Source organism: Carcharhinus amblyrhynchos, chromosome 12 (genome assembly GCF_965287045.1).
Source record: "Carcharhinus amblyrhynchos chromosome 12, sCarAmb.v2.hapA, whole genome shotgun sequence".
In the NCBI taxonomy this organism is placed as follows: domain Eukaryota; kingdom Metazoa; phylum Chordata; class Chondrichthyes; order Carcharhiniformes; family Carcharhinidae; genus Carcharhinus; species Carcharhinus amblyrhynchos.
The window spans coordinates 68621011-68635790 of record NC_137335.1 but is presented as its reverse complement, the minus strand read 5'-3'; the positions used below and the strand labels follow the sequence as shown (position 1 = coordinate 68635790).

At 42.5% G+C, this 14780-nt stretch overlaps 1 protein-coding gene across 1 annotated transcript in view; it reads left to right on the top strand.

Annotated features, from left to right (window-relative positions):
- LOC145350470 (WD repeat-containing protein 64-like) overlaps positions 1 to 14780 on the top strand; it is a 115974-nt gene that overhangs the window by 78723 nt on the left and 22471 nt on the right. The window contains exons 18-21 of the mRNA XM_080199670.1: positions 2461 to 2536; positions 4969 to 5008; positions 11089 to 11216; positions 14444 to 14546. Coding sequence (XP_080055796.1) covers positions 2461 to 2536; positions 4969 to 5008; positions 11089 to 11216; positions 14444 to 14546 — 347 coding nt within the window. The remainder of the gene's footprint in view (positions 1 to 2460; positions 2537 to 4968; positions 5009 to 11088; positions 11217 to 14443; positions 14547 to 14780) is intronic.

Below are 14780 nucleotides of genomic sequence, written 5' to 3'. Positions count from 1 at the left end.
GATTTCTCGGCTCTTGTGTGATCTCACTGGATCCCCCCCAACTATCATAGTGTGAGATGATATAATAGCTGAGATTCTTAGATAAGAGTACAGCTCATGTAATAAACACCACAAGATGCCATTTCCATTGGGTTTTCTGCCGTAATTCATTAACGTAATTATGGCCTGAATTGTATGTTCCTCCAACAACAGGCTGGCAGGCAGGCCCCCATCACTACTGCCCTCCCCCCCACAGATCCTCAACACCAGCCATTCGAATGGCTGCCAGCTCTTGCAGGTGGGCTGCTTCCCCAGTGGGAGCAGAATCTCCACCTCAAGCCAATTAAAGTAATATTCAGCCCAGGAGACAATGCCACGATTTATATCATTGCCGAGCACTTTTAATGGGAGTTTGCATTCAGGTAAAGTGGGAACCTGTCCATCAGGTGATTACGTGGCGTGTTGTGCAAAATCAGCAGGTGGCAGCTAAAGAAAGCGCTAGATTATTTGAATAATAGGAGGGATTACTATTTAAAAGGCGAAAAGCTGCAGCTTGCTACGGTGCAGAGGGACCTGGGGGCCCTTGTGCATGAGTCACAAAAACCCAGTCTGCAAGTGCAGCAGGTGATCAAGAAGGCGAATGGAATGTTGGCCTTTATAGCGAGGGGGATAGGATATAAAAGCAGGGAGGTCTTGCTGCAACTGTACAGGGCACTGGTGAGGCCGCAGCTGGAGTACTGTGTGCAGTTTTGGTCGCCGCACTTGCGGATGGACATATTGGCCTTGGAGGGAGTACAGAGAAGGTTCACCAGGCTGATACCGGAGATGAGGGGGTTGGCCTATGAAAAGAGACTAAATAGACTGGGTCTGTACTCATTGGAGTTTAGAAGGCTGAGGGGGGATCTTATAGAGATGTATAAGATAATGAAGGGGATGGATAGGGTAGAGGTAGAGAGATTCTTCCCGCTTAGAAAGGATAACAGGACTAGAGGGCACAGCCTCAAAATAAGGCGGGGGAGGTTAGTTTAGATCAGAGTTGAGGAGGAACTTCTTCACTCAAAGGGTGGTGAATCTCTGGAATTCTCTGCCCATTGAAGTGCTGGAGGCTACCTTGCTGAATATATTTAAGTCATGGGTAGATAGGTTTCTGATAGACAAGGGAATTAAGGGTTATGGGGAGAAAGCGGGAAAGTGGAACTGATCCACTTCAGATCAGCCATGATCTTATTGAATGGCGGGGCAGGCTCGAAGGGCTAGATGGCCTACTCCTGCTCCTATTTCTTATGTTCTTATAATGAGAGAAACATAGGACCCTAATTTCAATAGATTATTCCAGATGTGTGCTTCTGCTGCTAGTGCATCTACTTCATATAACATAGTGGGCAGTGTACCTACCACTTGAAGTGCCTGCGCACTTCCTACCTGTAACACTAGGAAGTTAATGGGCACTGCATAGCCTATTTTCATGATGAGTGTTTCTCAGGTCATCTTACAGCCTTTGTCCTGCAACTGGCTGTGATGTTGCTTCACCTTTTTTTATGTCCTGCCTCATTTACCTGAATGGCTTCAGTTGTTCCTTTCTGCTCAGGTGATTATCTCCAAGAATTTGTATACAGCAAACTAGTCCAGTGCACAGAAAGGTATTAAAACTCTGAAAAAGTTGTTGGAGTTTAATACATAGAGCTTTCAAACTGCCTCATGGTCCTGGTGATACATACTGTGAAGAGAAGTTCTGGCATCCAATCTTAGTCTTAAAGTCCTTGGCCCGGTTGAAACCATGATCAGACAGAACAAGGCTAGCCTGTTGCACTCAGGGTGCGCTGACACCTGTGATGGTGGTTTGCCTAAGCTAGGGTAGATTAAAGGATCAGTTTAGGCAATGAGATTAAACCAAGGCTTTCCCCGACGCAATGTTTCAAAGCCATCTCGGCCTTTTGGCTAATATGAAGATCAAGCCCGGGAGGGGGTGCAATGCCTCGTCCTGTCAGCTGGGATCTTGTTTGATTGAGCCCAAGATGAGATACAATGCCTGATCTTGTCAGCTTAGATTTTGTTTGTCCCTCATGCGGGGACCATGAATTCAGTTTGAATTGGGGTTTTTTGGTTGAAATAAAAGTACCGAAACGTATCAATTACAAAAAGCCCCTAGTCAAAACTTCACAACATGTTAGGATCTTCGAACCCCTATCGTTTCCCAATAGGAATTCTGTGCTTATGCAGCTAATCCCTGTCAAGATTCAACCCCAGTTTATCCTGAATCTATTAACATCATAATATTGCACTTCTTATAACCTTACTAATGTTCATGTTTTGATTTGTTAATAGATTTTTAGTTCTGAATTCCCATTAGCCTGGCCTTGTTGCAAACTCTGAAAAACTGAATCAGCAAATGATTGAAAACCCTCAAGTCACAAACGTGATTTAAAGTAGGATTCTCGTGGTTCTCTGCCCAGTTTTATGCTCTAATTGCTTTTCCCACAGGCCACCCACTGATTTTCAATCACAGACTTCAAGCACTGTTTTAAACAAAATGTCAAAGCTCAGCTTAATGTTTAAGGTAAGCCTTTATGTCAATCATTACATTTGTAGTTCTGCAAAGATTACAGTTTACTTTTTAAATGAGTTTGGGAGAGGTTTTCCTGACTGAATTTACACAAAATCTACTCTTGTTAGGTCTTTTCATCCCATGTCCGCACCTTCACCTCCAGAGTCCCTCAAGAATCTATTCCTGGTACCATCTTTTTCACACCAACAGGCTGTCTCTCGCTGATATCATTCACAGGGGGCCAGTTTTCCAATGTGGGTAGAGGAGACACAGATCTACATTTGCACCATCTCCCTCAACACCTCCCATCACCTCCGCAATGTTTTCTGACATCCGGTTGTGCATCAACCATAACTTGGTCAAACAATTCATCTGTTTGGCCCAGTGGTTATCCCCAGACTTCCACCTTCATATACTTCAATTACCTATGTCCCTATGTTGGCCCATTTGGTGCTGAGACCTTCACTATTGGGCGGCACGGTAGCGCAGTGATTTAGCACTGTTGCTTCACAGCTCCAGGGACCTGGGTTCGATTCCCGGCTTGGGTCACTGTCAGTGTAGAGTTTGCACATTCTCCTCGTGTCTGCATGGATTTCCTCTGGGTGCTCTGGTTTCTTCCGACAGTCCAAAGATGTGTGGGTTAGGTTGATTGACCATGCTAAAAATTGCCCGTTAAAGTCCTGAGATGCGTAGATTAGAGGGATTAGTGGGTAAATATATAAGGATATCGGGATAGGGCCTAGGTGGGATTGTGGTCGGTACAGACTTGATGAGCCAAATGGCCTTTTCCTATACTGTAGGATTTCTATGATTCTATGATATTCCTTTATCACTGACAGACTCCTGCCAAAAATAGACAATAAGAAACATAGACATAGTGAGAAGTGCAGGCTTGTGAAGTAAAAACTTATAACACTAAGATCCATCATCAAACCTGCTGATGTTGATGATACAGTTCTGCAACACAATGATCCTTTATCTATACTTGGCTGCAGCTGAGCAGCAATCCCCCGACTCGTCTTCCTATCTTTCTCTGTAAAATTGATCCCTCTGCTGAACACAAAGCCGTCATTTCTTGTAATTACGTTTCTCCAGTAGATTTACTTCCCCACTTCCCCAACATTCACTATTCCCAAGGCCCAAGTTGCTCAATTTTCCCGTTCACTGTGCCAAGCAAATAAAACCATCTGTGAGCTGCATGATGGAACTTTACTTTGCAGACTGTGAGATTTATCTTCTGCTATTGCATGGAAGGATCTAGGAACGTTAGGATGTAGTGTAGTGATTACCGTGACACAGACTGGGTCCTATCCTAGAAGTTATCCCAGCTATGACTGTAACACTACATTCTGCGCTCTCTCATTTCCTTCTCAATGAACAGTATGCTCTCCCTGTACAGCGCTCAAGAAACAACACTTTTTGCTGTATGTTAATACGTGTGACAGTAATAAATCTAATCAAATCAAAAAGTCACTCATTCTTTTTAAATTGGATCTTGGATGATGTTTGTAATTACCTCCTGAATGTACACTTTAGCTGGAGTCAACAACACTGGCACAACAGGCCAAGAATAATGATACGACATGTATGACACTATGATCTACCACAGATTAGAAATGAACTGAAAGAGAAAAGGCTAGAAAATCTCAGCAGGTCTGCAGCATCTGTAAGGGGAGAAAAGAGCTGATGTTTCAAGTCTAGATGACCATTTGTCGAAGCATGTAAGCATTGACAAAGGGTAACCTGGATTCGAAATGTTAGCATTAAACGTCTTGCATTAAGTTGCTCTTTCTCTGTGTAACATGACATTCTGCACTCTCTTGTTTCCTTCTCAATGAACAGTATGTTTTGTCTGTATCGAGCACAAGAAACAATACTTTTCACTGTATGTTAATATATATGACAGTAATAAATCAAATCAAATCAAGCTCTTTTCTCTCCTTACAGATACTGCCAGACCCTGCTGAGATTTTCCAGTGTTCTCTCTTTGTGTTTCAGATTCCAGCAGCCGCTGTAATTTGCTTTTTATTAGGAATGAATTGGTCTTATTTAGCAACTCATCAGCTATCTGAACTTACTAATGAATGTATCTTAACTAAACTCTCTTTATAATTTATCTGAATTGTAAATATCTTCAGCTTATCAATGCAATGTACTCATAATTTCAAATATCAGCAAACTATGCTGATCAACCAGTTATGAACTTGAATTCTTAAAATGGATCAGGAACTTCCACATTGCTTTTCAAAAAGGAGAATTACTTTAATAATTTGACAAAGGTATTTCTGGTAATATCTTAGTAAATATTGATTAAATATCACCCAATGCTGATATTCAAGTCAGTTGGTTATTTAGCTTGGGTATCTATATAAATCATTAAATCATTTGGATTATTAAAGTGCTAGAACAGTCAACATTCTAAATCTGTTTTTTACTTTGTGCAGTTCAATGACAGCTATGCAACTTCTGAATACAGTCAATCAGGTAAGTATTATTGGGGTAAAACAGAAAACGCTGGATAAACTCAGAAGGTCTGGCATCATCTGTGGTGAGAAACAGTTAATGACTGGAATTTTACCACCTTGCAGGACAGAATTTTCCATTCGCTTTGGACGGAATTTAAGAACCTCACCCGAGCGAAGTTGTAAAATCCCGCCCAATGTTTTGGATCTAAATGATCGTTCTGCAGGTTGTTGGAGGGCCTGTTTATTTGTTAAGGCTCTAAAAGTTCTTAATGATTCAGTCTAAATAGTTTGAATCCAAGTCACCGAATATCTATTGAAATGAAACATTTATGCAAACCTAGTTACACAGGTGGCATGATGGCACAGTGGTTAGCACTGCTGCTTCACAGTGCCAGAGACCCGAATTTGATTTCCAGTTTGGGTCATTGTCTGTGAAGAGTTTGCACATTCTCCCTGTGCATGCGTGGGTATCCTCCGAGTGCTCCTGTTTCCTCCCACAGTCTAAAGATGTGCGTGTTAGATGCATTGGCCATGCTAAATTCTCTCTCAGTGTACCTGTACAGGCACCAGAGTGTGGCGGCTGGGGGGATTTTCACAGTTACTTCACTGCAGTGTTAATGTAAGCCTATTTGTGACTAATAAACTACTTTTAAATCTATTACATAAAACTGTGAAGACTTTACAGCTCAGAAACAGACCATTTGACCAACAGGTCTGTGTTGGCAACATGCTCCGAACCTCACTGAATCCTGGCGACGTATTATTCTACTCCTTTTTCTTTTGTATATTCATCCAGCTTTGCCTTAAATGCATCTATATTATTCATCTCAACTACTCCTTGTGGTAACGCGTTTCACATTCTCTGGTTAAAGAGGTTTCAACTGAATTATTTGTTGGATTCATTAGTGACTGTTTTATATTAATGACCTTAAGTTTTGGATTCCTTCACAAGTGAAGATACCATCTCTATCTCTATCCTAACAAACTGCTTAACAATTTTAAAGATCTCTAATAAATGGTGCCTCAGAGAAAATAAGCCAACTCAATCCTGGGTGAGCTTAAACACTCTGTTTTGTAGCTTCCCCAGTATATCCTTTTTTATAATATGGAGACCAGTTGTAAAATACAACTTGGGCCCTTCTGCAACTTCAGAAACACAAACCTGCCTTGGAATTCCATTGTCACCATATCTGACTGATATGAACAGGACTGAGTTAGGTTTTGTGAGCTACAATGCAGTGTGAGAGGATTGTGGGTGCAGAGAAGGTCTGGTTAGAATGTTCACCTTGGTTCTTGGAGAGAGCAGCCCAGTTCCCAACATTGGCTCATCCCTCACTTCTTCCCATTGCCTGATCTCCCCCATGTTCCCTTACTCTCTCCAAGCCCCTGCAATGCCTGCTCATACTCCCAGGCCCTTTCCATATTCCCTCATTTTTCCATTTCTCCTCGTAATCCACTTCACGCCCTCCATGCCCCTTCATACTCTCCATCCCTCCCTCATGCTTCGTTTGCTGTACCTACTTGGTCTCCTCATATTCCTCATTCCCTATGTGCCCTCACAGTCCTGCTGCACCCTCAGTTGTCCCCATGTATCCCCTGTAGCCACGCACCCATTACCCCCACAATGGGAATATCTCAGGATCCCTTTGAAATTGTCATTTAAAACTAAACTTCTGACAATCTAATAGAGCTGTTGTTCAAACACACTTCATAATTTTTAAAAAGTCATTCATAAAACCAAGAAAGATTCCTCTCCTCAGTGCTCAATCTGGAGTAAAAAGAAACATGTTCACTTACCACGTCAAAGGCATATAATTATTTAAATCAGCTGTGAACATAGCCTTCATGCTGAGAAAAGTGATGTAACAGCTCTTGAAACTCAGCCAAACATTTATAATTGGCTCCGCTGTCAAAACAAACCAAGGGATATGTAAACAAAGGAGTCAATTAAAATTGCAAACTGGTTGCCCATTTTTCCTAAACTACATCAGATGTTCTGTCAATCAAGGCAATGCAGGAACAGGTGGCTGCTTTTTTGTTTTCCTTTAGTGATTTGATTTATTATTCTCAAATGTATTAATGTACAATGAAGAATATTGTTTTTTGTGCACTATACAAACAAAGCATAATGTTCAAAGAGAAGGAAACAAGAGAGTGCAGTATGTAATGTTACAGTCATAGCTATGGTATCGAGAAAGATCAACTTAGTGTGAGATGGGTGATAGCAGCTGAAGCTATGTTTCAATTTAAAAGACGCTAAGCCTTTAATCCACTTCAAATCATTGCACTAGAGATCCCCAGCTGTGATGTTGTTCAGTTTCGAATACATAAGAACATTTCTCCCAATAAGAAAAGTATTTTAATGCATCTCAAAACTCAAATGATGCGGACCAATAGAATAGTCAACTTACCTTTTCAACACAGAGCCCTATGATGAATCATTGGAGTTAAAATACATCTACATTACAATCCAACATCTAATCAGAACAAAAAACAAAGAAAATTACAGGAACAGGCCTTTTGGCCCTTCACGCCAGCACCAACCATGCTACCCGACTGAACTAAAACCCCCTACCCTTCCAGGGACCATATTCCTCTATCCCCATCCTATTCATGTATTTGTCAAGAAGCCCTTTAAATTTTACTATCGTATCCACTTCCACTACCTCCCCCAACAGTGAGTTCCAGGTACCCACCATCGTCTGTAAAAAAAACTTGCCTTGTACATCTCCTTTAAACATTGCCCATCTCACCTTAAATCTATGTCCCCTAGTAATTGACTCTTCCACCCTGGGAAAAAGCTTCTGACCATCCACTCTGTCTATGCCTCTCATAATCTTGTACATAGAACATTACAGCGCAGTACAGGCCCTTCGGCCCTCGATGTTGCGCCGACCAGTGGAACCAATCTAATGACCCTCTAACCTAAACTATTCCAATGCTATCCATATGCCTAATAGGACATAGAACATTGTAGACTTCTATCAGGTCGTCCTTCAACCTCCGTCATTCCAGTGAGAACAAACCAAGTTTCTCCAACCTTTCCTCATAGCCAATGCCCTCCATACCAGGTAACATCCTGGTAAATCTTTTCTGTACCCTCTCCAAAGCCTCCACATCCTTTTGGTAATGTAACGACCAGAATTGAACCTATATTCCAAGTGCTGTCTAATTAAGTTCTATAGAGCTGCAACATGACTTGCCAATTTTTAAACTCAGTGCCCTAGCCGATGAAGGGAAGCATGCCGTCTGCCTTCTTGACTACCTTCTCCACCTGCATTGCCACTTTCAGCGACCTGTGTACCTGTACTCTCAGATCCCTCTGCCTGTCAATGCTCTTAAAGGTTCTGCCATTTATTGTATAGCGATATTTGAAGTTGTCAAAATGTTTAACATCGACCTGTTAGAATGTTTCCAACTCCTTAGCAGGCATGACCCAGTGATCATGAACTCACCAATGAGGTGGAGTCATTTAGGATTTCCAAAACCCACGCCAGCAAACAAAATAGTGGAACGAGAAGAGGACAAAATTCAAATTTTTCTATGCAGCTCTCAATGATGACCCTTACCTTAGGAGAGATGTGGCGTAATCATGACCCAAAGCTTTCCTGACCCACAAACAGGTCACACAAAAATAGTGTGGGGTTGGAAATGTCTGGCCCAGAAGTGTGCACAGAACTCTAAGCAGAGTCAATCCAAGATTTGCATTTGGTTTAACAAACCTTGTGTGTTTTTATTCTTTAAATATGAGCCCCAGCTTTTTTATAGACTTACTAAGTTTGTGAATTTTGTATTTCAGTGCTCCTAAATCCCTTTCTCTTCCAATTTATACTCTAATTTATACTCTAATTTTCCGAACAGGATATGCTTCCTTCCCAAATGTACCATCTCACACTTATCTATGTTGAAACTAATTTCATGTTCAATTCTGACAGTTTATTAACGTTCTTTTATTTTCCTCAGTATTTACTACAGTCCCCAATTTGTTGTTGTTCACAATTTCTGAAGTTTTACTTCTAAGTTTTAAGTCCTCATAATGCTTCTTCTTTACCTTATAACTTGTGAACATCATTGGTCCCATGGAACACCTCATCTCATCTTTTCCCAGTCTAAGTGATTAATTAGATTGGAAAGATTAAGATTAGTCCCTAATCCTTACTCTCTATTTTTTAAGTCTGTAGACAGTTTGTTTCCCATTTTGCTGTATGTCTCCTGACTCCAATAGATCTAACCTTAATTGCAAGTCTACACTGCATGACCTTATTCAGGACCTTTTGAAATTAAAATTATATTACATCTGTTGCATTGCCCTTGTTTATTCTTTTTGTTACTTCACGGTGTTCGGTATGAGTCTCGCAGAGTCCCTAATGAAGGGAATAGATAAGATAGAAGCAGGGGGGTTGTTTCCACGGCGGGTGAAACTTGAACTCGGGGGCATAGCCTCAAAATAAAGGGGAGCAGATTTAGGACTGAATTGGGGATGAACTTCTTCACACAAAGGGTTGTGAATCTGTGGAATTTCCTGCCCAGTAAAGCAGTGGAGGCTACCTTGTTGAGTGTTGCTAAGGCAAAGATAGAATTTTTAACCGTAAAGGAATTAAGCATTCTGGTGAGTGGACGGGTAGGTGGAGCTGAGTCCACGAAAGGATCAGCCATGATCTTATTGAATGGCAGAGCAGACTCGAGGAGCCAGATGGCCTACTCCTGCTCCTAGTTCTTATGTTCTTGGTAAGGTTGGTCGCATGTGAACTTCCCACAATTGTTCTATCCCTTTGTTTGTCAATCTCACTTTTTCAAATTCCATTCTCATCCATCCTCTCTTTTTAAAAAGTTGTTTTTTTTACCCAATCTATTCCATCGGTCCTTGTCTTGCTTGTATCCTGCTTCCTCTTTACCTTAAATCTTGTGATGTGATTGATATAGCCCAGATGTTCCCCTATCCTTCATTTTCTTATTTGTTCAGGTTTACTTCTCATCTCCAGCAGTTTCCATTTTCACTTGGCGTCTTACATACTGGTGGAGAAAAAGGTCTTTTCCCTATCCAGATTGCCCACACTCACATTCACTCTTCTTTCAAACAATTTTACATCATTCCTTGACTTTTTATTAATAAAAGAATGACAGGAACAAGGTTCATTAAAATAGTAAATTTCATACCCTTCAGACCATTGGGTAAATGGCAAATTTAGCAAATAATTCAAATTTTCGATAGGAAAGTGTTAAAGAGGATCAAGAAATAATAGATCCAACACCTCTGGAGATATAATGGGCAAATGAAGAGACTTATTAAAATAAATGAGAATATTAAAATTAATTACATTATTGTCTTAAAATTTGTAAGATTATTAATCAATAATCATAGATTTAGACACTAGCTAGCCTCAGTAACTATGAAACTATCAGTGATTGTTGCAAAAACCCATTTGGTTTACTAATCCCCTCTTGGAAAGGAAATTTGACATATTTACCTGCAAATTGTCACATTCTTCTATTTGATGTAAGTGTACCATTTATCAGGTAAGGATTGGTGAAACTATAATGTGGGTTCTTCATTTGAAGATAAGACCATATGCATATCATGTTAACTAAGAGGCTAAGTATCAAGTAAAAAACCCACTTGGACTCATAAATGGGATAAAAATGAGTGCATTTGTAACTTCACATATATAGTCACTCGTGCCTTGTCTCACTCCCTCAAGAGCTGATTGTCATCCTTTAAGTCCCGAAGTGCCACTCCGAAAAGGAATTCCGGGCTTTGCCACTTTGATGCAAAATGATCAAAGAGATGAAACTGGAATTAAATGGTAAATTTTCCAAGGTCACATTGCTGGATACCTTGCTCCCTGCTCTACTTGAACAAGGTATGCCTTAAAGCTCGACCATGCAAGAGCAGCAAAAACTGCTGCAGTAAAAAGGAAAATGTAGATAATGGACTAAATGAGCAAATGTACTTAACGTTCTAAGCACCAAGTTGGAAAGAGATTACCTTTTAGAAGCCTATTCCTGCAGGGCAAGTGCATCCACAGTTATCGTTGTCGATTTTTAAACACTGCTTTAAAAACTCACATTCAGACGAACTATTTCTTTTTCACTTGATAGATTTAGACCTAACAGCAATGACAGCTCCGTATGAGGAAATGAATTTGACAACATCCCCTATCTTGCAACCTATCCCCATCCTGTTGTCTGCACATCAAGATGGTTCCATCCAATTTTGGAGTGTAGAGGTAATGAAAAAATAATATGAGCTATTTCTATCTATTGACCTGGAAATCTGTGGCTGAACATTCACTGAATGCATGTTCCTGTTTTCATGCCATTGGCGTGATACTCACAATCCCACTCTTCTAAACATTAAGATCAACCGATAATACAGCACAGGTATTTTTCTTTCCAGAAGGAATTCACACTGATTAAATCAAGTCTGCTATTCTGGGTTTAGTTGCTTCCTAAGCTTCATGTCTGGCCCTGAATATTGTTTGTGAAAATGACTGGATTATTGGAAAGCTGTCATTCTCTGTTTAAAGCATTATGGCTGAAAGGTAGGCTTGCCTCTTGCACTCAAAATCAGAGAGCACGTATAAAGACTCATCTCTGACAATTTCTTTTTAATGTCCCTATACTTGAGTAACCCCCGCAGACCATTCTTTCTCATTTTCATGATTCAGGGAAAAAGGCAGAAGAAAAATAAATTTGCAATATATGATGAACCTGTAGTAATTCTGCCACGATGAATGGAATTTCAGAGCCCTCTCACTTTTTGCACGGACCAGAACATGCAAGTGATAATATTGTCACTCCTAGCAGTGTAATGCATCTGCATGAGTGGAGGAAGTACACATATAGACACAACCGACTGGTAAAGCTGCTGACTTTCCAATACATCGTGGACCTCCCCCTACCAAGGGGGAAAGCACAAATTGTGGGGGCGGAATGAAGCCCTTATGTGGCCATTAAGTGGTCACTTCAGTCCCTCAGTAGGTCCAAGGGTCTGACGCGTCTGTTATCTGAGATAGTTCAGAAGTGGGTGGCTAGGTGGCGAGCATACTATCTGCAGGATGTTATGAGATCTGTAGGGGAGCATAAACGCCAGGCCACGGTGTGGCGGAGCAGTCACCAGGCCGTGACTTTTCTCCAGTTGGCCTTTGAGTAGGAGTGGAAGCAGTCTCAATATCCGATTAAGGATGACGGGCAGGCTCTCGAAGCTGGAGGTTCCATTTGGAGGCCCTCCAGTGTAGAAGCAGTTGCAACCTGCAGTGCAGCTCAGTAGACACACCTCCACCTTGAGGCACCCTCTCAACTAGCTTCAGCAGCTGCCCCCGCACCCCGCACCCCCCCCCCCCACCCCCCCCAAACACTGTGGAGGGTCAACCTTACGCTCAGAGCAGGCAGCTGTGGGGGGACCACAAAGAAGCTGGCCTGGTGCACTAACTCCTGGTGCCGTGGAGACCATTTCCAGGCAGTTGGCCTCGGGATGGGAAGGGGAGTGCATGTGGCAGCTGCAGGTCAACTTGAAACTCCCGTTCGGCCTCAGACAATAGATCTCAACTGGTCTTTTATCCCCTTCATTGGCTACCCAGCGCTTAAACTCACCTTGGTCTGGGCAAACGTTTGTGTTTCTCTGCGACTGTGCTTGCCCAATACGCGAGTAAATATCTTGCTCCAGAGCTGAGTGTGACATGGGATATTAGTTTGGTTGCCTTTTGAATTTAGCTTACTGCTTTCCAGCTTTTTACAGATTTTTTTCCCCTGTTTTGTCAGCGCTAGATGTTTTGTTTTGCAATAGCACCCTCTACAGCCTTGCCAGGCTGTTTTTATTTCTCTCCCTGCTGCCCTTGCCCTTCTGATTAAGAGAGGTCAGTGCTGTGGAAGGTGCTGTTGAAAAAGCATTGGCAAACATTGCACTGCACCGCGGAGATGGCGGACACTGCTGCCACTGTGCGCAGGCGGTGGAGAATGTTTAAGATCGTCGATGAGACGTCAGTCAAGTGGACCAATTGTCCTGGATGGTGCTGGAGCTGCACTCATCCAGGCCAATGGAAGGTATTCCATCACATGTCTGACTTGTCCCTCTTACATGGTGGACAGGCTTTGCAATGTCAGGAGGTGAATCCACTCACCACGCAATTGCCAGACTCTGATCTGCTTTGCTAGCCATAGAAATATGCGCTACTCCACTTCTGCTTCTGCCCATTGCACCATTCTATCTAATGCACTGTTTAGCACCCAAAAATGAACCTGTGCATTCAGCATGTCCAGATACCACATTGGAACCTGCAACTTGGTGGGGGGTTGGTGTGCAGTGGAGGGAATATACCCAACTTTGGATAGGTGGCAGAACTGGAATCTGGCCTTCTTTCCCGATCTACATTAATTTGCCATCCCACTGACAAAGCTGTTGGAAAATCAGTTCAATTGTCCTGATTTTGCATGGGAGGAGATGACTATTGTCTATCCCCCAACACGCACCCACTCACCACCAGTTTAAAATGTCACAAGTAAGCTTACATGAACATCGAAATAAAGTTACTGTGAGAATCCCCTAGTTGTCACACTCCGGCACCTGTTCAGGTACACTGAGGGAGAATTTAGCATGGCCAATGCACATAAACCAGCACGACTTATGGACTGTGGGAGGAAACCTGAGCACCCGGAGGAAACCCATGCAGACACAGGGAGAGTATGCGGACTCTGTACAGACAGTGACCCAAGCTGGGAATTGAGACCAGGGTCCATGAGCTGTGAGGCAGCAGTGCTAACCACTGTGCCACCGTGCCAAACTCCCAAGGCCCCTATTAAAAAGAGGTCAGGGGCTTAAGATCCATCAAAAGAAAGTAATTATCAGATTGTGGGCAATGCTCGCCCTTGAGAAAGTGGTGCGGATCCTTTACGCTGCTGTAATCCGGGTGGTGAAAGCTGTCCCACCGTATGGTGGCTCAGTGGTTAGCACTGCTGCCTCACAGCGCTAGGGACCCGAGTGCAACTCCCAGCTTGGGTCACTGTCTGTGCGGAGTCTGCCGTGTCTGCGTGGCTTCCTCCGGGTGCTCTGGTTTCCTGAAAGGGATGCTGGTTAGGTGCATTGGCCAAGTTAAATTCTCCCACACAGGCGCTGGAGTGTGGTGACCAGGGGATTTTCACGGTAACTTCATTGCAGTGTTGATGTAAGCCTACTTGTGACACTAATAAATAAACTTTAACTGTTAAGTAGAGAGCTCCAGGATTTGGACCCAGCAACAACAAGGTAATGGTGATATGTCCAAGTCAGGACTGGGAGTGACATGAAGGAGAAGCTGGTGTTCCCAGGCACCCATTGCTCTTGGTCACCCACATGGTGGAGGGAAGGGGTTTGCTTCACTTCTGTACATCCATGAACAGACTAACATAATTCCTGCAGAACTTGTTTCCCGTCATGTTGTGTGGTACAAAATTCTTCCATTTCTCTTTCTTGTTACAGGGTAAACAATTGGCAAAAATCTTGCCTACGCTACAGTTTTTCAATCCTATTACGGCAGTCTGCATAGATGATGGTTGGACTCGACTTATAGCTGGAAATCAGAGTAAGTAGTTTTGTTTTACTTTATTGAGGAGGTGATCAGCTATATTTGTTTTAAGTGAGTGCATCGTTTCCAGGCCATCAGCTTGCTTCAAGATGATGTGAAGGGACAGAAAATCGAAATTAACACCGGGGTGGGATTCTCTCGTCCCACCCACCACAGGAATCATTTCAAGCAAGATAGGACCATGCAAAGGTCCGTTGACATCAGGCAGGGATTTTTGCGTCTTGGGACAAA